This window comes from Pantherophis guttatus, chromosome 3 (assembly GCF_059756535.1).
Source record: "Pantherophis guttatus breed Tessera chromosome 3, ASM5975653v1, whole genome shotgun sequence".
NCBI classification, from domain to species: Eukaryota; Metazoa; Chordata; class Lepidosauria; order Squamata; family Colubridae; genus Pantherophis; species Pantherophis guttatus.
This window is the reverse complement of record NC_142065.1, coordinates 26,025,957-26,046,652: the sequence shown is the minus strand read 5'-3', so window position 1 is coordinate 26,046,652 and position 20,696 is coordinate 26,025,957. Positions and strand designations below refer to the sequence as shown.

At 35.8% G+C, this 20,696-nt stretch overlaps 1 protein-coding gene across 3 annotated transcripts; it reads right to left on the bottom strand.

Moving 5' to 3' along the window:
* Nucleotides 1-1,733: 1,733 nt before the first annotated feature.
* Nucleotides 1,734-20,178, bottom strand: PKIG (cAMP-dependent protein kinase inhibitor gamma). 3 transcript variants are annotated; one of them, XM_087889153.1, is made up of 4 exons: nt 10,019-10,129; nt 7,475-7,661; nt 3,436-3,611; nt 1,734-2,736 (listed from the first exon to the last, which is right to left on the bottom strand). In XM_087889153.1, exons 2-4 carry the CDS (start codon nt 7,621-7,623, stop codon nt 2,657-2,659), a joined length of 405 nt encoding a protein of 134 aa, XP_087745279.1. In that variant the 5' UTR covers nt 7,624-7,661; nt 10,019-10,129; the 3' UTR covers nt 1,734-2,656. The 3 variants fall into 3 exon arrangements, with proteins under 3 accessions (XP_087745279.1, XP_034269766.1, XP_087745280.1); XM_034413875.2 differs by lacking the exon at nt 10,019-10,129 and adding an exon at nt 9,305-9,367; XM_087889154.1 differs by lacking the exons at nt 7,475-7,661; nt 10,019-10,129 and adding an exon at nt 19,823-20,178.
* Between the last annotated feature and the right edge of the window lie 518 nt (nt 20,179-20,696).

Genomic DNA, 20,696 nt, shown 5'->3' with positions numbered 1-20,696 from the left:
CCCCCCCCCCAAAAAAGAGGGTGAAAATTTGGGTGCGTCTTATACACCGAATGTAGCCCCTGCCACCCACCGGCCTCCACCCTTTGGCCTCTGCCTCCCAGCAATTTGCCCTCTTGCAGCAAACGGCAAACAGCCCATTTCAGTTTCAGCTTCAGCACAGCCTGATCAGCACAAGCAGCTGATTGTCGGTTGGATCGGTTTCACGAGGATCAGCTGTTTCAGCTGCAGGGATTACCATTGCCTATTGCCCATTCCGATCCCCGCTGCCCAGAACAGGCGAAAAATGGGGCGCGTGGAGGCTGAAAACGGAGACGGCAATAGCCTATGACAATCCCTGCAGCCTGAAACAGCTGATCCTTAGGATGCCGATCCAACCGACAATCAGCTGCTTGTGCTAATCAGGCTGTGCTGAAGCTGAAACTGAAATAGGCTGTTTGCTGTTTGCTGCAAGGAGGCAAATTGCTGGGAGATAAAGGCAGGTTTTTTTTTCTTGTGCTAATCAGACTCTGCTGAAAATGAAACAGGCTGTTTGCTGTTTGCTGCAAGGAGGCAAATTGCTGGGAGGTAGAGGCAGATTTTTTTTCTTATTTTCCTCACCAAAAAAGGTAGGTGCGTCTTATAGTCCGGAGTGTCTTATACTCCAAAAAATACGGTATCTGTAAATTTGATAAACTTTTGTTCCCATCTTTTTATTGAAGTCACAAATAAAAATGTTGAGGATTGAATCTTTTTGCACCCTTCTCTACCAGTTTCAGATAAATTTTGTGTTTAAGTTGTCAATATTCATACTGCTAGATTCATATTGTAGTAAACTGGCAATTAAGTGTATGTTTCCTAATCTTCATACAGAACTGCATTTTGATGTTTATTTGAGAATTTTGGCATATTCCATGGATAGACAGGATTAACACCGGGGGTGAAATGCTCCTGGTTCGGACTGGATCACCCGATCCGGTAGCGATGGCGGCGGGTGGTTCGGAGAAACGATAGCAAAAATCCCTGCACACACACACCCCATGCCCAACTGAGCCGCATGATCATCATTTTTTTTTTTTACTTTTAAAAGCATTTTTTCTACAACCTCTTCCAACGAAAAAATGCTTTTAAAAGTAAAAAAAAAGCGTCTGATGATCGCGCGGCTCAGCTGGGATCATCAGAGGCTTTCAAAGTATTTTTTTCTGCAACCTCTTGGCTGAAGAGGTAGTAAAAAAAATGCTTTGAAAAGTCTCTGACGATCCCAGCTGAGTTGCCTGATCGGCAGAGAGGTATTTTTTAAAAAATACCTCTTTTTAAAAAATACCTCTCAGCCAATCAGGCAACTCAGGTGGGATTGTCAGAGAGGTATTTTTTAAAAAACCTCTCTGACGATCCCAGCTGAGTTGCCTGATCGGCAGAGGCTTTTCAAAGCATTAAAAAAAATGCTTTGAAAAATTAAAAAAAAAATTGTTGGCCACGCCCACCCAGTCACATTACCCCACCACCACCAAGCCCCCCCACAGAACCGGTAGTAACAAATTTACATTTCACCTCTGATTAACACTCTGGTTTATGTATTTCTACAGTACATATTCTACATTTCTATATTTTCTGTATTTGTTCCTGCATATTGCTATAGCAACCTTAGCATCCCAGAATATTTTGAAAATATTTGTTCTATTGATTTTTAATATCAGATTATAAAATCAGCAAAGCACATTGCAAGCCTACAGAGATAAATGTAGGAAACAGCAAAATGCATAATACTCAATTTTATTTGCTCAAAAACAAATTTATAGAATTGCATAATATTCACAAGAAGTGCTGGAAGAAGGCAATGGATTATTATAGTAAGGATTATTATAAGGAAAGCAGCACACATGCATCTATGTAGTCACCAGATGTCAACCTTGACTCAAGAGAAATATACTTTTACCTAAAAAGAAATTGCTATTAACAGATAATGAAAATGTATCAGTTACCTGAATTGTATACAACAAATATTACGCCTTAGCCTGTATCACCTTTTCCTTTTTTTAAAAAAAGCTAAGCAAACCAATTATTAAAGTGTACCTGTTCAGAAATACTGAATCATTTGGTGACACCTATAGCAGGAATGGTGACATTTCTATAGTATTTGTTTAAAACAGAATATGAACTAGAACTATATAAGAGCACTGTTGCCAGTAGCAAGCTCGATTATTTAATGAGAGTCATACTGGTGAAATGTCTGGTATATTATATGCTATAATTCCCATGTTCACAGCTTAAAAGATCAACTGGATGTTGGATTTTATATATATATCGTGAGGAACACAATAAACCATCTAATAATTTACAGGAGATAGAAATAAATAGTTTAAATTTACTAAGTGAACAAAATGCACCTTTTACAATAAAATCTGAAACACATATTATGGAAATGTTGTTTAACTGTACAGAAAATAGCTGGTTAACGCTCTCTAACTGGCTCAGGTTACCAGAACAGATCTTATTTTGTAGCATTATATAAAGAAATAACTTTGGAGATACCAGTTACTTGCTACACAAAGTGACTATGACATCCAAATGGCTTCTAAAGAGATCTCTAAGTAAAGATCTTCCTGTTGCAGTCTGATTTATTAGCATATAGAGTACTATCAAGTGTTATTATCCTGTCTTCCACCTTCTGCATCTTAAATCAGAAGGTTGAACTATCATTCTTCCTTTCAGGAATCAGCCCAGGGTTTTTTTCAAAAGCAGCTTCCTTTGCTTGATTTTCTGCAAAAAAAAAAAAGTGGATTTTTTTTTTTGATCCAATAAATGCATCCAGTAAAAAGAATTGAACATAAATGTTATTTGCCTACAATTATTTGCATTGGGAGAAATATTTTATTCCAAACTGACTAATTCAGTATAGGACTTTTATCTACAAAAAAAAAAAGAGAGAAGTCTTGTTTAGAAATGCTCATAAGTATGGAGATTGGATATTTAATTGCCTGCCTGGTGCAAGATTATGGATCAAGTTATACGTGAGATTATATGATAATGGAAGAAGTCCAATACAAGATATGTGAATTAGATTGCTTAGTTTTAAAAGATTTACATATTGAGTATAGAAAAAATATAAGAAAATAAAAACCAGTAGATTATGATCACAAGGAAGAAAAGGATAATATTAATCAGAATTTCAAAGAAGGGATACTGACAAAAAACAACAACATAGGAACAGAATCTTCCACTGACAGGTGCCAAAAGATATAATAGGCCCTTTATATAAAGGTGCTCCTAGGAATTTGAATGATTGGCTTAGAAACCTCCTGATAGTCAAGATAATGACATGCCAGCAAATATGACATTGTATAATACAGTTTGCATAAACTTTCAAACAAGCACAATACGAATTATAACATTTACATCTGAGCTTCCTGAATGATACTCGTTCCTTGAAAAGCTTTGAATGAACAAAGAAGAGTTCACCTTCATCTGCAACAGAAATATCCATGGTGTTTGCTGGTTTCTCCAACTTAATGGCAGCTGCATCTCCTGGAAGGTCATGAACTGCATTTCTCCGACCAGTCCGATCACAGCTGATGAAGTCAGCATAGGCAGGCTCAGTCTCCATCATCTCACCAACATTGTATGTGGCAGAATCCCTAGGTAGCAGATATGTGTAGTACAATAATAAGGTATTAATGGGCATAGGATACCTTCTTATTAAACTATATTAATCACATAAAGATCACCTAGCTGGTCGCAAGATATGACTGATACAAAAAAATGGAATATACACTAAGTCTTAGGAAAAAAGATCTCGCTGGGAGGAAAAAGGATAGAATATTTGGCTTTAGTTAGCATTAAATCCTACATTCCTATCTTTTTCCTTATCCTATGTTATTATTTGTTTTATCAGTTTACCAAGATGATACTGTGTTAGACCATTATGAGTGACAACATCCTATCATGTCAGTAAATTTCCAAAATTAAAATTTGTCATGTAGAGCTGAAATATTAACATTTTGCAACTGTCTTAGGACAATTTCTATTTAATCTCTGGAAAAGCTGAGAAGGAAGGTCACCAAGACTGAACCCAACGTGTTATACTATAATGTAAAATGATAGTTTAGTCAGTAGTCAGAGGTAAACAACTAATAGAAGTCAGTTTCATTTCTGGAGTTGCAATAAAATGTAATTCCCCTAGCTGCATTGTTTTGAGTTTCTGGGGAAACTATTCATGGAGGCAGACAGTGAAGAATTATTATTTCTAAAGCAGAACATAAATAATTCAAACAGCCATTCAAAACCAAACAAACTTCATTTTTAATATATGCACAGAAGAAAAATACATCCGTAAAAATTTGAAAAGTAGTTTATACGAATATCCTGGTTTTACCCAGCTATACTATTTATAAAGATGGAATGGATATATATGCATCTCTCTCTCTCTCTTCCCCCCCCCCTCAAACAATTCAAATAGGGTGCTCACACATTATAGAATTCAAAGGCTTTCACAATTTTTTCTCCCTTGGGAGACAGTACAATACAGATGATCATTCTTATCAAAGAAGACAATAAAATAGTTCAGGAAAAGAAATAAAGAATGTCTTGCCCTAGAAACACCAGTTACGCATCAAAAGAAAGTGAACAGGACAGAATGCAAAGAAATATTCTGGAAATTAAATGATTCATACCTACAATTCACAAAAATAGTAAGTCCACAGGCAGAAGCAAAGTATTTGCATTTAGACTGAAAGGAAACCTACAGAGCTCCGAATAAGGAATGCAAACGATTCACCGAACTCAAAATGGAGTAGGATAAAAACTACAAATAATAGCAAAACCATAGATTCAAAGTTATTACATACAATTGCATTTAATTTTTTAAAAAGCACAATAGGTAAGATTAACGTAGTTTCCTTGTACTCTTAGAAACTATAATAGAATAGTTTTAAGAGAAAGATGTAAATGTAAATGTAAATGCTATTATTATTATTATTATTATTACTATTAGGGTTATTATGTTTAATATTACTATTATATTCTTATTAGAAGATATGTTAAAAGGGAGAAGTGAATATATTATGTTCAATATTAGTATTGTAAAATCAGATAATTAGTATTAATGTAACAAATACTGTTGTAAACTTTGTGACTTCACAAATATATTTGTACCCAGATAACACACTATTTAATGGAAGATGGAATTATTATACTAAAAAATAAACTTTTTTACATATATATATATACACCAAAAAAACCCCTATAATAGATAAACAATACAGCCAAAAGACAAACAGAACTAGATGCAAGCATTTAATATATAATTATTATATATATTATATTCTATTAATAGAATAATTGCAAGCTTCATATTCATGTGCACTCTTAGTTGATTCAGATTTTGCAGAGAAGAGAAACAGGTTCATGAAATTGATAAGCCTCTTCCAACTTTCTTCTCAAGGTACTATAAAATGTAGTATTAAAAAGTTAATGTATCTTTATCTAGATATTTATATTAAGAGTTAAATATTTATCAATAGTTTTAAAAAATATTAAAATATGTGATAATACTAGTTTGTGTGACAATGTACTACCGGTACTTGAAAAACAAGAAACTAATGCATTTCTTTTGGTAGACTATATTGTTGGGAACAGCATTTTTATCAGATGGATAGAAATTTTGTTACGTCTTAAATATGAACTCTTTAAGAGGACAACTGTGGGTCTCAACTTTGAAATCTTGGTTTAGATTGCGTGTTTCGCCAGCAGAGGGCAGACTTGGATTACCATTTCTTCCCCCCCTCCCCCCCAACCCCTTACAGCCAATACTATAACATATGTGGAATGTTGACTCAATGTTTCATCTCTTGAATCAGAATAAATAAATTGGTTGAACTGCGTGGAACTGTTTTGAAAATAGATTCCCATATGAAATGGTAATATTTTTGTTTTTAAGCAGAAATACTGAATTGGTATACATAGGACTTGGTAGTGTCAGAAGCAGAGAAGGAAGAAAATTTACATATCTAGTGCCATGTAGTTAAACTTTTTCCCTAGAGGCTTGAGATGATAACAAACAAAATTGGTATAAAGAAGGTAGGTCCTAGAAAATGACTATAAATTGTTGAACCCAAATCTTCGGCAAAGCAAGATTCTTAGAAGATATTTGAAGAAAATAGTTAATAATATTAACTAAATAATTAAGATCTGATTAATATTATTTAAAGTTATTTTTGGCTCAATTTAACAACTTAACAAAATGAAAATCATCGTCTGAAAATCTTACAGGCAAGCCACCTTATATCAATCAGTTTGCAATATGAAATGAGTTTACTCCAAAATAATAATAATAATAATAATAATAATAATAATAATAATAATAATAATAATATTCTTCTTCTCCTTCCTCCTTCTCCTTCTCCTCTTCCTCCTCCTTCTTCATGTTTTGTCAATATTAATGCAAATGCTTGCAAAAAGCATATCATTTGCACTAGATGATGATCAACAAAGAAACAGTAGATAATTTTCTATCACAAATCCTGTCTTCACAAGTCAACATTTAACCTAATTTATCAAGATTCTTTTGATGTCCTTAAATAAGACCACTCCTGGATCAAAAAGAAGAGGCTTTGAAACAAGCATTGTATGTCAACAACTAGTCATTCCAACAGATTTCAAGAAATAGAAAATAACTATTCCTCCACACACACCCATGCCTCCAAAAACTGCTTGTATTTAGAGACAGTATATTGTATAACAGGACAAAAGCAAATTTTAGTTGACAGGGACTATATTTTTACCCATCTACCAAGAGCAATAAGAATTGGAATAATAACATAATGTAGGAATGGGGATGGGAATTTTGGCCCCTTTGACAGAGTATCAGGATAGTTCTTAAAACACTGTTGTATCAAACCATCACATCTGCTTATTAAAGAATCTGAATGATGACCAGAAAGCAATAACTACAAAGGCATATGGAGCAATTTAATGGATCAAAATTGGGAAAGGAACATGCCATGACTGTATAGTATACTGGCAACTTATTAACTGTTATGTAGAATGGATTATGAGAAATACTGGATATAAAGAAATAGAAACTGAAATTAAAATTACTAAGCGACAACTTCATATGCTGATGATACTATTTGGATAGATGAAAGACTTACTAAATCCCTTGTTGAAGGAAAAAAAATAACAAAAATATCTACGGTATTTTATTCAATTTCCACCCAAAATCAGTGATAATTATTTAGTGACTTCCAGGAATAGCAAAAATAGGACTTTGGGACTGCAGGCAGTTGGTGGGTTGTCCACACCTGATTTAGAGTATAATGTCTTTGAATATTAATATTTGCCCCAATGTGGCCAACAACTATTGAAAGGCAATCTGTCCATATATTTCTTTGTTTATTGTTTGTTTATTTCAAAGGCTTTTTAACTGATCACTAGTTATCACCTTTCTTCTTGTGATGAGTTCTGTAAGATAATCCAAGCCTATTCTTTTACTCTACCTTACCTTCTGCTTTTCTGATTTTTTTGATGCTCCTCTTTTGTCTCAGTTTTGCAGTGAAGACAAACACCTTGTGCATCTAACATGTCTCCATTCATGTCAACATCACACTTCTGACATTGTTTGAGACAGGTTTCCTTTCTGTTTTCAGACATTCTAAATGTTAACTTGGTCAGCTCAGCTCTTGGATTTACTGCAGTGAATGGGAATGTGGAAAATTTGTATCAACTTAAAAGTTATTTTGGTCAAAGCAGTTATATCCATTGTAATAGGTAGGATCCAGAATATATTATAGTTCACCAGGCTTAAGTCCACTTGCTAGACCATAGTATAGACAACCAGATCATAGGACTTTGAAATCTATCTTCATTTTTTTCTTCAAGAAAACAACTAAAAATAATTAGTCATCTAAGGAAATAGTCATATCTGTTCTGCTCCTCAGAGTGAATAAAATAGTTGTGACTTTACTACTATATTCACCCTAGCAGGAACCCAGTTAATAGTGTCTTCTTGAATTACCCACATTTTTGTGCCACTGTAACAATGATAAGACAGTTTTTATATCACTTTAACAATGGCTGGGTGATGCTAAAAGACTCTTTAAGACACTCCTTAGAAATAAATTTTTTCTTCTGCTCTGCCCTCAAAAAATTAAGTCATTATTTTAAACACCTTTTTTCAAAAGCATATTTAAAATTGTCATTCTGGAGTTAGGTCTCTTTCTCTGTGTATGTGTGAGTTTTTCTATACCAGCTTGCCTTCTTTATTAAAATAAGCTACTTTTCTTTTACTAGTCATCTATCTGATAAATAAAAGACAATCATTTTGGAGAGCATTAGTAATTCAAAACAAATTGCAGCAACAAAATATATTAAAGGGCAGGACACATGCAATGCATTCAAACTTATTATTCATAGGGCTTAAGACAAGGTCAGAGGTGGGCTGCTGGGGGTTCGCAGAAGTTCGGGAGAACATCTAACTAAGATTCTGTGCAGTTTGGAGAACCCCCAAATCCCACACTTGGCTGGCTCTGCCCACCCACCCTTCCCAGGAGTCCCCACGCGGCCCGTTTTGGATGCAGATAAGTGCAGGGTGCGCGTGGAGGCTCAGGGAGGGAAAAAATGAGCCTACCGGAAGTTTGAGGAGGCCAGAACCGGGCCTGTTTCCAGCCTCCAGAGGGCCTTCAGAGCCTGGGGAGGCCGCTATTGCCCTCCCGGAGGCTCAATAAAAGCCTCTAGAGCCGGGGAGGGCAAAAATGCCCCCGCTGCCACCGTGGTGCAGGAGGCCGACTAGGCCACACCCACCATGGCCACCCCAGCAACCCGGCAGAGAACCCCTTGCTAAAATTTTTGAAGCCTACCCCTGGACAAGGTCCTCTCCCAACTGTAGATTTAATTCATGAACTCAAGAGGGGTTGAAACCTCAAGAATTATTGCAGCAACCCACATCAAGATAATTTTTCTGAGATTCCCCTGCAGTAAAAATAGGGACCAAACAAGTATCCAAAAACCAGTGTTTCCCCAAATTGTTGCTCTTAGCAAATGCAGCAACGGTGACACAGATATATAGATAGATAGATAGACAGACAGACAGACAGACAGACAGACAGACAGACAGACAGAGATAGAGATAGAGATAGAGATAGAGATAGAGATAGAGATAGAGATAGAGATAGAGAGATAGAGAGATAGAGAGATATATGTGAAAAACGGACGTTTTATTCTAAAATTCTCCTGGCTATTTTCTCTAGCAGGGCACGTTATTTTTACAGCCTCTGCTTTGTGGTGTTCCTTGTCAACGTGTGCCATCTGTTCCTGGCTTATTTTCTACCCTTACCTGGTGACCTGACTACTGTAGGATCTGGTATCAGTCTGAGGCCCTGCTCTTTCCAGAACCCCTCCCCGCCTATAGAATAAAGGGAGCACCATGGCAACCAAAGGCTTATTTCCAAAGGAGGAAAGCCAGCCAGGCCTCAAGTTAGGCCTTGTGCTGTCTTCAGGTCAAAACCGCCTTCCTCATCCACCTAGCCCTGTTGATCCCACTTCAGACATAGAGAGTGGAAGACTTGCACCTGTTTCTCTGTGTAGCATCCCATTCAAATGCCCTGGCAGTTAAGCTCCAACAACTCCAATGGTCAGGGCCACCTGAAGTTCACACCTGACTCTTGAAGCTCTGGAGGTTGGAACATGGTCATTCGCAATTTTAACTTCATAAAATGCAGGACTTGGGTTTTAGGGGTGCCAAAACAGCAATGCTGTACGAATAAGGAAGAGCTCTTCTCAGACTGTGCGGTCTCCCTATTTGTTCCAGTTTGGCTTGATTCATTTTTTTTTCTTTTTGACCAATGCTTCATAACTGGACAACAATGTCATTAGAACAAGAGGGTTACACACATTGCACAGAAGGGGACCTTAATAACTACTAAAAAAGTTGCACACTAGCCACTTGTAATTTAAACTTATTTAGAAACAACAGTCTTCTCTTTGTTAGGCTAAACATACCGAGTTCCCTTCGCCATCCATCATATGATTTAGCCTCCAGACTACTTACTTAGCCTCCAGACTCACACATTTGTAGCTTTTGAAAAGAATATCTGAGTTTTGTTGTGGCTAGATTTCAATTATACACTATTCTTCCCAAAAGGAAATATTCTTCCTAAAAGATAGTAAGAGGAAACAGATTTGCATATCATTTGCATATGCTTATTTGCATATACATCTCAGAAATACCAGCCACTGACCCATAGATTTGCAGACATCTACTGAAGTCTACAGTCTAATGGAAGAAAATATACAGTATTTTGTATGCGGAAAATTCTCATTGAAATCCCTGAAATTTAGTTTAAAAAATTCTCAGCAGGCACCAATTATCTAAGTATGAGAAGGCTAATACTACTAGGAAACATTGCCATTCATAATTGACCCACTCCTGCTACTTGAAGTAACTCATGAGAGGACCTCCCAAGCTTGGTACTCTACTTACCCACTTTCTCTAAGGCGGCTTGGAACTTTGTCATTTCACCCTTAAAATTGGCACCATTCACGCTAAATTTCATCCAAGGCTTTTGACCCTTTACCCCCACCTCCTCTTTAATCTTGAAGTCTTAGTGGACAATCAGCTAAATATGAAGCAGCAGTGTGCAGCGGCAGCTAAAAAAGCCAATGCAATCCTAAATTGCATTAACAGAGGGAAACAATCAGGATCAAGTGAGGTAGTAATACCACTCTATAAAGCCCTAGTAAGACCACAACTAGAGTACTGGATCCAGTTTTGGTCACCACACTATAAAAAATATGTTGAGACTCTAGAAAAAGTGCAGAGGAGAGCAACCAGGATGATTAGGGGACGGGAGACTAAAACATATGAAGAACAGTTACATGAACTGGGTATGGCTAGGGAAGGGGAGACATGATAGCTGTCTTCCAATACTTGAGGGGCTGCCACAGAGAGGAAGGTGTCAAGCTGTTTTTCAAAGCACCTGAAGGCCAGACAAGGAATAATGGATGGAAACTGGCCAAGGAGAGATTCAACCTAGAAATGAGGAGGAACTTTCTGACAGTGAGAATAATCAAGCAGTGGAACAGCTTGCCTTCGGAAGTGATGGGAGCTTCGTCACTTGAGACTTTCAAGAAAAGATTGGACTGCCATTTGTCAGAAATGGTGTAGGGTTTCCTGCTTAGGTGGGGGGTTGGACTAGATGACCTATAAGGTCCCTTCCAACTCTGTTAATCTGTTAAAAATACCCACCAAAAATGGCCCCAACATGTTGCCTCTGCACAACACTGTGATATCATGATGTCATCAACTATACTATCTCTGGCTCCTAGGAGAAGAACAACATAAAATGCTCACCTCTAAACTAGAATGAATCACGTCACTTTCTCTTTCATTCTCTCTTGTATCTCAGTATTGATATTTCTGTCTCAGGCAAATGCTGTTGTTCACTTTCATGACATTATCCAGGTTTTAGAAACCACATTATTGAAGCCTGGCAGATTTTGGACCTCTCTACTAGATCCCCGTGATTCCCTTCAAAGACAACTAGAACAGTCTCACATGAAATTTCCAAACCAAACTAAGAGGTTTCATCTTGTAAATAAGGGAATGAATCTCTTCTCCCCTATCCTTGACCTGTGAGAAAATGAGTTTCACTTTGTCTGTAGGAAACCAAAAAGTAGGAAACTCTCTTCACTCCACAGTTCGCCAGCTCTTAGTAAACAGAAATAAAACAGCACCCATGAGGGTATCACTATGGAAAGAGATTTTGCCAAATGGCAACACGGAGATTTTTATTCTCTGAAGACATGATTATTTTTATTCCTTTATCTTCTTGATTTAAAAAAATATATAAGCCAGCAATCTTTCTCTAAGTTGCCATTGGAAGAACTGAACAATTCCAGTTTTGGAATACATTGTTAGAAAGCTGATAAAAATTTTTACAGTCATATTGCTTTATATGGCAAGAATGCAAAATATATACTAATCTAACTAGGTTATATTCAGGCAATTTGCTGCAGTCTTGACCTCACATAGTAGATTATCCATACAGCAAAGAATGAAGGCTGTTAATTGTCTATGTACAGAACTTGCAGAAGGTGGACTCCATTATAATGTACACAGTGGGAAATTGCCCTTAAACAGTAAAATGGCCAACTCCTAGAAATAAAATTAATTTTATTTCTACACAGTGCAGCCCACAAATGTCTAGTATCAACACTGCAAAGTTCTGAAAAATTCTTTGAGCAAAGGGTAAAAGAATATTGTAAGCGAGATGGGGCATCATATACATTTTATCAATTAATAAATAAAATAAGCATGATAAAAATTCCTAAGGCATTTAGTTCTTAGCAAATTCTTCATTTTGATTTTTTAGACCAACCACCTGTGACTCCAAATGCTAAAATAACATGAGATTTGAATCAGAAGTTGTATCTTCAATAGAAAGTTTCAAATTCTAAACAATTAATGAATCACAGTTACTAAACTCTAGATTGTACAGAGTTTCTTAATTTATTTTCTGAACTTCTCGGTATGAATGAAACTGAAACAATTTTTCTATTTGAACTAGCATTGTCACTGTCAGTGTGACCTAAAGTAAACATTTTTCAACATAATTTAGACTTTGCCAAACTGATCAAATGTGTTCATTTCCCAAAGTTCCCAGTCCACAAGGTTTAGCTATATTTGGCAAAGATTATGGAACTTCTGCAGCATGATGGAGGAACTCAATTACAGAACTGATGGGATATACCTTTTGATGGCACATCATCATCCATCAGTGAGACTTCTAATATGACACATTTGGAAGGACACTGATTGGGATAGGCTGTATTGGTGTGACAAATGAAGGAACTCCAGTGAACTTCAGCTCTTTCCAAGTTCATGCTGTGTATCACAACTGATCCCTATCCACATTTCCTGTGTACTTTTTGCAATAGAGAAAAGTAGCAGTTAACATCCTTTTCACATTTTGAATAAGTATGTTTTAAAACATGTGAGATTTTGTTACATATGATTCTTAGTACAAATATTATGCACTGGACTGAGTTTTGTTGCACATTACAATTTTAGTACATCATCTGTACTAAAAACGCCAGAATCAAGGAATATCAGAATATGTTTTGTCTTAGAGTGCACACACTTTTCTTCTGCCTTGAATTATTTCTGGTGGTCAGGTACTTACCAAGAGCCTTGGTAGTACAGTGGTCTAAAGCACCCTGTTATTAAGAACAGCTACCTGCAATTACTGCAGGTTCGAATCTCGCCAATGCTCAAGGTTGACTTAGCCTTCCATCCTTTCTAAGGTAGGTAAATTGAGGAGCCAGTTGTGGGGGCAATAAGCTGACTTTGTATAAACATACAAAAGAATGAAGGCTATTCCTTAGCGCATTGTAAGCCGCCCTGAGTCTCCGGAGAAGGACGGCATATAAATCAAATTTAAAAAAAAAAAAACTTATCTTTGTGTGTCTGCATATGCATGTGCATGTGCATATTTATGTGTATATATCTCTCATATGGGATTTTCACCCTTTCCAGTTTCTTTACAAATCCTGACTTCAGGGGTGAAATGCTCCCGGTTTGGACTGGATCCAGTAGCGATGGTGGCGGGTAGTTTGGAGAACCGGTAGCAAAAATCCCTGCGCCCCCCCCCCCACCATGCCCAGCTGAGCCGCACCATCATCAGAGGCTTTTTTTTTTTACTTTTAAAAGCATTTTTTCTACAACCTCTTCCAATGAAAAAATGCTTTTAAAAGTAAAAAAAAAAAGCCTCTGATGATCACGCGGCTCAGTTGGGATCGTCAGAGGCTTTTCAAAGCATTTTTTTCTGCAACCACTTGGCCGAAGAGGTGGTAAAAAAAAATGCTTTGAAAAGTCTCTGATGATCCCAGTTGAGTTGCCTGATCGTCAGAGAGGCTTTTCAAAGCATTTTTTAAAAAGCCTCTCTGATGATCCCAGTTGAGTTGCCTGATCAGCAGAGGCTTTTCAAAGCATTAGAAAAAATGCTTTGAAAAGTTTTAAAAAAAAAGTTGGCCATGCCAACCCAGTCACATTACCCCACCACCATCAAGCCACGCCCACAGAACTGGTAGTAACAAATTTTACATTTCACCTGCCTGACTTCTACTTCTGCACCTATTTATAAATAAAATATATTTAAATTCAAGGGAAACCAGAGGAATTAAAGAGGATTGAAAAGGAAACTATACCCCAGAATAGAAGAAGAATCAAAAGATCTTGGAAAGAAAGGAGCAGACTTCATTAGTACATATAAAATAATTATAAATGATTCCAGATATCCAGCAAGAGAGTAAAGTGTTTTGTATCCCCACTGATGAAAAACCTGGATTCATAGTCACCAGATAACCTATTGCCATTCAGATGCCTTGGGCTACAAGGCCTACCAGACACTGTTGCAGTGTTTGGAGATGATGACAGCTATAATCCAACACATCTGAGTAAAGCTAGGATATAGGAAGCTTCTCTAAGATTATGTCCAGAGACGTTTCTGTCTTCTGTGGCTATAATAAGTCTTCTCTGGGATAAAGTTGACAGATTTATCTCAGCCTTAGTTCCTAATCTGCACAAGGGGCTGTTATGTAGATAATGGCCTTTTAATTCTTAGAGTTTAGGACTGTATGCCTATTGAGTTCAAAGTAACTCACAATAAATTTAGCAGATTTTCCATCAGATTAGTCATGACTAGTTTCAGGCTATAAGGCCTGTTAAATTCAATAACCCAGGAGACATACTCCTTTGAGCCTTTTAGTAAATGTACCATCATGCAAAATCCATCATGATAGAGTTTAGCCTATGCCCTACAAGTAATTAATAATATTCTATAACCCAGAAACCAAATATTAGATTTCATAAATATACATATATTCATTGACCTACAGTATATCAACTCCTAAGCATTAACCTTAGGCAAGATTGGACCTAAGCAATACATGGAAGACAATCAATAAATGCCAGACCTGAAGACTAGAATGGGAATATAAAGAACATTGAGAAGAAAACAATAGTAAACTATTTCCATATTGATGCAAAATAAGTTATTTAAATATATTTATAAAGTTGCCACAAGTCATTCTGTAAAAGAATACAATTTTGATATAAATTGTAATTGAAGGTTGTAAGAATTATTAACTGAGTTACACCAATGATGTCAGTCCAGATGTTTTAAAGTGCAGCTGCTAAGCAAATGTTGTATGAGCTACTGTTTGTTCCAGAAAGGATATCCTTTCATGTGGCAAACCAAATTGAATCACTAGTTAGCATAAACTGATGCAACAGTGTGAATAAACCCTGTCATAATCTCATTCACTATTTATTTATTTGTTTGTTTATTTAATTAATTAATGTGCTGCCCATCTCACCAATAAGGTGACTCAGAGATGCTTACAAATAATAAATATATATATATATATAGAAACAATTATAATTAAAATGCTACCTAAGAACTAAGACCAAGGAGATGGATGGCTGGGGTTGAGGTCTTATCATGTCAACCATCTCCAGCAAGGAATGCTTCCATCAGGGCACCAAACCAACAGGCAAAAACAAGTTTTTAGACTCCTCTGGAAGGCCAGGAAAATGGGAACAGATCTCACCTCCAAAAGTAGAATGTTCTACAAGGTGGAACAAGCTCTATTCCTCAATCACGCTAGCTGAAATTCCTGGGGCAGGCTAATCCCATTGGAGCGAGATGGTTCCTCAGATACCCTGGATCTATGACATAAAGGGCTTTAAAGATAATGATCATTTTGAATTGGACCCGGAAGCAAACTGGTAACCAATGCCTTTAAAGGTACTGATTTCATTGTGAAGGATAGACTTATGATATAAACTGATTTAATAGACATGACCTCTCTTTTGAGAATTTATGGAGGGCCCTTATTGCCTGCATAGAACTACAATTCCCAGAATCTTTGAGGAACAGACATGACTCTCTTCCTCTGTTTTGGAGTCATTTATCATGAAAACATTCTCAAAAGATGCTAAATAATATTCATTGTGGAATATTCTGTGATTAAATGCCATTTGTTCCAACATATTCTTCCGGTAATATGCATATTTATTTGTAAGGACTTTTTTTAAGATGTCTTGAGATGTGAATTGCAGTGAAAACTTGGAAAAGTATAGATTTCAGTATGCCTTGCATTTGGAAGTTCAAAATGAATTTATTCAAATAAAATTTGGGATGGAACAAATTTCTCACCCATCCATATAGTTTTGAAAATGCATGCAGTAAAACTGGGGGAAAAAAACCTGCTAAAGACATATCTTATCACCTCACAGGGCTGTTGTTGAGGATAAATACAGTAGGTAGCAAGAGTATTGGGTATATTCACTTCCTTGAATTACAGTATATTTAAAAAGGACAGCTGAAACTCTTATATACGGAAGACATAAAACTAATTGGGGTTTGTGTTTTAGATTTTAATTCCTTTATTTATCTTGATACAAACATTCCCTTTTTACCTTTAACCTGCTAAATTTTAGCATATCCCAATTTTACACAAATTAAACAAGTTATAAATAATCTAGCATTCTTCTGAGATTTAGAGGTAGGATACCGGTATTTTGATTACATAAATTTAAATCTGAATTTTATTTATATTTTAAAATTCTTCCTATTTTGATTCCTTCATATAATTGTAAGTGAATTTATATGCTGTTAAGTAACATTTTTTTGACAGGAACATCCTTTGAGAGTTGCACTATATAAATTGCATAATGGGAAAGATAGATTTAATTTTCCACAAATGCAGTTCTGTTATTATGTGTTTATTTTAGCTTTGGTCAGCTGGAATGTCAGAAAAAAACAACCTGAAAGTGACTGTTTGATTGCACTGAAATCTTGGAAACCTTCCTTGATTAGGAACCTTCCTTAATTAGGGATGTGTTTGAATATCTGATTTAATGCTACATGTTATATATGGAAACTATTAGGTTGCAAAACAAAGTAAAACTTCACATTATGGAATTATATTATGGAATTAATTAAAAATATCACATATTTTAAGGAATATAGGTAGTCATCAACTTATAACCGTAATAGAACCTGCTCATCACAGCTGTAAATCATGATGGTCTTAAAATGATTAACTCAATTTTATGCTCTTTTTTGCAAACCTTTTGTTAAGTCTATGCCACAGTTTTTAAGTGAAACTATTGATCATTATGGGTGAAATTTTGCTGAAAACCAGAAATAAATGCCACCTTTCAGTAAAACTGTTGTAAAATGCAGTCATGTGACTATGAGTTGCTGCAAACAATTGTAAATGAGGCCTGACTACCAACTGCCTGAAATTCGATCATGTGATGGGGAGGTTTATTCTGACCATTGGAACTCCAAATTTGGGTGATAAGTACCCCCCCCCCAAGGTAGGGCCACTGTAACTGACTGGACATAAAAACACGACGATTATTCATCTTGGACTAATTCAGTTCTGTGGCGCAGAAGACTAAAGTGCTGTTAAGTAGCACCAGCTGCCTGCAATTACTGCAAGTTCGAATCTCACCAGGCTCAAGGTTGACTCAGCTTTCCATCCTTTCGAGGTAGGTAAAATGAGGACCCGGATTGTGGGGGCAATAAACTGACTTTGTATAAAAAAAAGAACACCGCTTGGGGGGGGGGGCGAAAGCCCTGCTAAGCAGGTATATACAAAAGTATGAAGGCTATTGCTTAACGCATTGTAAGCCGCCCTGAGTCTCTGAAGAAGGGCGGCATATAAATTGAACCAACCAATCAATCAATTAATAAATAAATAAATAATTTTAAAAACATTTCTTGAACTCAATATCAAGTTTAATTTACTTGGCATACTTTTCAATTTAAGCATTTGTTATTTGGACATGAGGCCATTGCTGCTTCTGAAATTCCATACTTATTAAAAATTTTGGAAAAACCTATTGCAGCTCTAAAGCCAATAGGTTACTACATAAGAAACAGATGAAATTTATAGTAATTATTTATATTATTTGGGAGATAATGAGATTGATGGCTCTGTGATTTGAAATTATGAAAACTTACTTTAAGAATTTAATTTATTTTTATCTTAAAAAGTGAAGAGTAAAACGTTTTGCACATATTGATCACCTCAGAAAATATAGAATAATAGATGATTGCAACTCCTGCTCAAGAATTCAAGAATTAACTTGTTCTAATGGTGCATTATTTTGAGTTGAAATTTTCAGAATGAACATTAAATATCACTTTAGGCCATAACTGCATTTTGGGTGGAAATGTTTTTCTTATATAAATCTTTTTAATATAGGAGAACTTTGGACATCTTGGGGAAAGTAAAAATGAATTATTATGCAATATAGATCTGCATCAAATGTTAAGCAATAGATTACTAGATAAATTAGACTGAACAGTAGGTTGCATCTTGCCATTGAACTGAAAAGAAAAATGGTTTTTGAACATAGACATTCACACCCACAGGCAGAATGATGCCAAAATTATATCTCCACCCATTTGTATTTCTTTCATGATGTCTCACATACAACTATTGCATTATGATAGAGGTTGCATGATGTATATTTTGCCATTTGCCCTTATGCTTTCCAATAATATGGTGAATGCTTTTATGTTGTGTGTGTGTGTGTATAATTATAGTCTAATTATACAGATACTGCTTCACTAAAAAGACAGCAGAAACAGCACAATTTAGGACAAAGTATATTTCAGTTAAAGACAAGTTTAAGATAAAATGGATGTCTGCCTAGGCTTGTTTGTTTTTTGCAATGATTCTAATCCCTTGCAGTTCCATCTTTTTATCATTTAATAACGTTTGGCCTGGATTATTCAAGTTAGTCATACCTTTTTAAAAAAAATAAATAAAAGGACGATTTTACTGCAGCTACACTTTGCTGTATGGAACCACATTCTGAATACAGAATATTTTAAATTCACTCCCTAAAAAATAAGTTAGAAATCTTTCAGACACAGGCTGAGAATAATATTTGCCTATGTTCTTGGATGGATGTTGCCAATTTATAATTGATAATAGCTGACTACAGAGAAATCAATGATGTATGCGTGAGACTAGTTCATAGTATACATGAGTTTGTTACAGAGTGCTTTGCCAATTTATCATTTCATATATTCCATTTCTCCTATTTTGGCCATTAAACTGTGTTTGATGTTAATTAATCAGTATTTTAAAACTCAAATGTTTGTTATCAAACATTAGCAAATATATCCCAAATTATTATTTCATTGATATTGTTCAATGCTTCATTATAACTGTAAGGATAAACAACACAAAATCTTGAGTTTATGTAATAAATTGTTAATTAGGAAAAGAGTTTAAACAGTACATATTAATATTGATTACATATTAATACAATAAATGAATCAAACAATTGTTAGTGACATTATTGAGATAACAATTAATAGCTTCTCTTTTTCCAGTTCCTTCATCAGCAGAATGCAATAATCTTTAGAGCCAAGCGGTTGTGTACAGATCACTACAGTGAGATATATCACTGTTATTTCTGAAAAAGACAAATTTTCTAATAACTTTAATCTGCTTCATTTCCCCTAAGAAATGCTTCATATATTTATTTATAATTTGTTCCTATAAGATATGATTTCTAGTAGGAAGCATAAATTCCTACTAGAATTCCTAATTCTCCCTAATTAAAATTCATGTTAGTAAGAGGCCGGCATAAATATTATAGAAAAAGTACAGTACATTTGAAACAAATATCCTGCATCAGTCCAACATGCCTCTATTAAAATTTGGCTGTCCTTTCAGTATAATTCCCTTAACTTTGTGAGGTAAAACTCATTTCTACAGCTGTTAACAAGCATAGTTTAGCATGCTGCACAAGTTTACTCACAGAAATGGCTTCAGCAGCTCTCAGGCCAACAAGTTAAAGTCTCTTAAAATTCAAGGATCAGATACAGTTCAGTCCCACATGTGTGCTTGGGATGGCAAATAGCCAGAGTTCCTAGAGTATTCTTGCTTTAGACTTGCTGCTTCTGTTTCTAAACGCAGATTGATGAAGTTGCCCTTTCTAGAGCTTAGGAGGCGTTTCCTTGCTCCTTTGTCAGTAAGTCTTGTTTGTTGTAATCCAATGCTCAGTCTGGGTGATGTCAAAGAGCTTCTTGCTTGCTTCCATCTCACTGTACACAGGAGGGATCTATTTCCTCTGCTTTGTTTAGCTGCATTGTAACCTCATCTCCCAACAGCTGTGTGCACTGAAACATCCTTCCTCCAATTTTCTCTTTAATTCAACAGGGCTTCCGACTTAATGTACCCATCAATTTTTTAGGTGCAGACCCACTTCTGTGCAGGAATGTCCTTCTTTGGGTCAAATGCATGTGAATTATGACTCAACAGAAGTCACTAGAATGTGGCTTAGATGTTGGAAAATTTGATTATCAATTTCCACATGGAAATATATTATCCCAACGGCCACATGCAACTCCATGGTGTAACTGCTACTTAAACTATTGATGCAAAAATGTAATCAGCCTGATGTTACATGAAAAAGTATTCAGACCAAATGTTTACCACAAGCCAGTCTTTTAACAGAAATTTTAGAGTACCTTTTACTCTTTAATTTATTTTTCTTGAGACGTAGATGCTGAATAGTCTGCCTACTTAGCAGCCACTGTATTAAATCTGGGGGCATTTGAATTATCATTAGATGCAAAACACAGAGCGTAAAACTTGTATTAGATGCCATCTTACAGGTACTAAAGTCATCT

Coding starts and splice junctions, on each gene's coding strand:
- PKIG (XM_087889153.1), bottom strand. CDS start 7,623: ATGTCTGAAAACAGAAAGGAAACCTGTCTCAAACAATGTCAGAAGTGT. Junction 3,612..7,474: donor AAAAATCAGAAAAGCAGAAG/GTAAGGTAGAGT, acceptor TCTGCTACCTAG/GGATTCTGCCACATACAATG. Junction 2,737..3,435: donor TATTTCTGTTGCAGATGAAG/GTGAACTCTTCT, acceptor TTTTTTTTGCAG/AAAATCAAGCAAAGGAAGCT.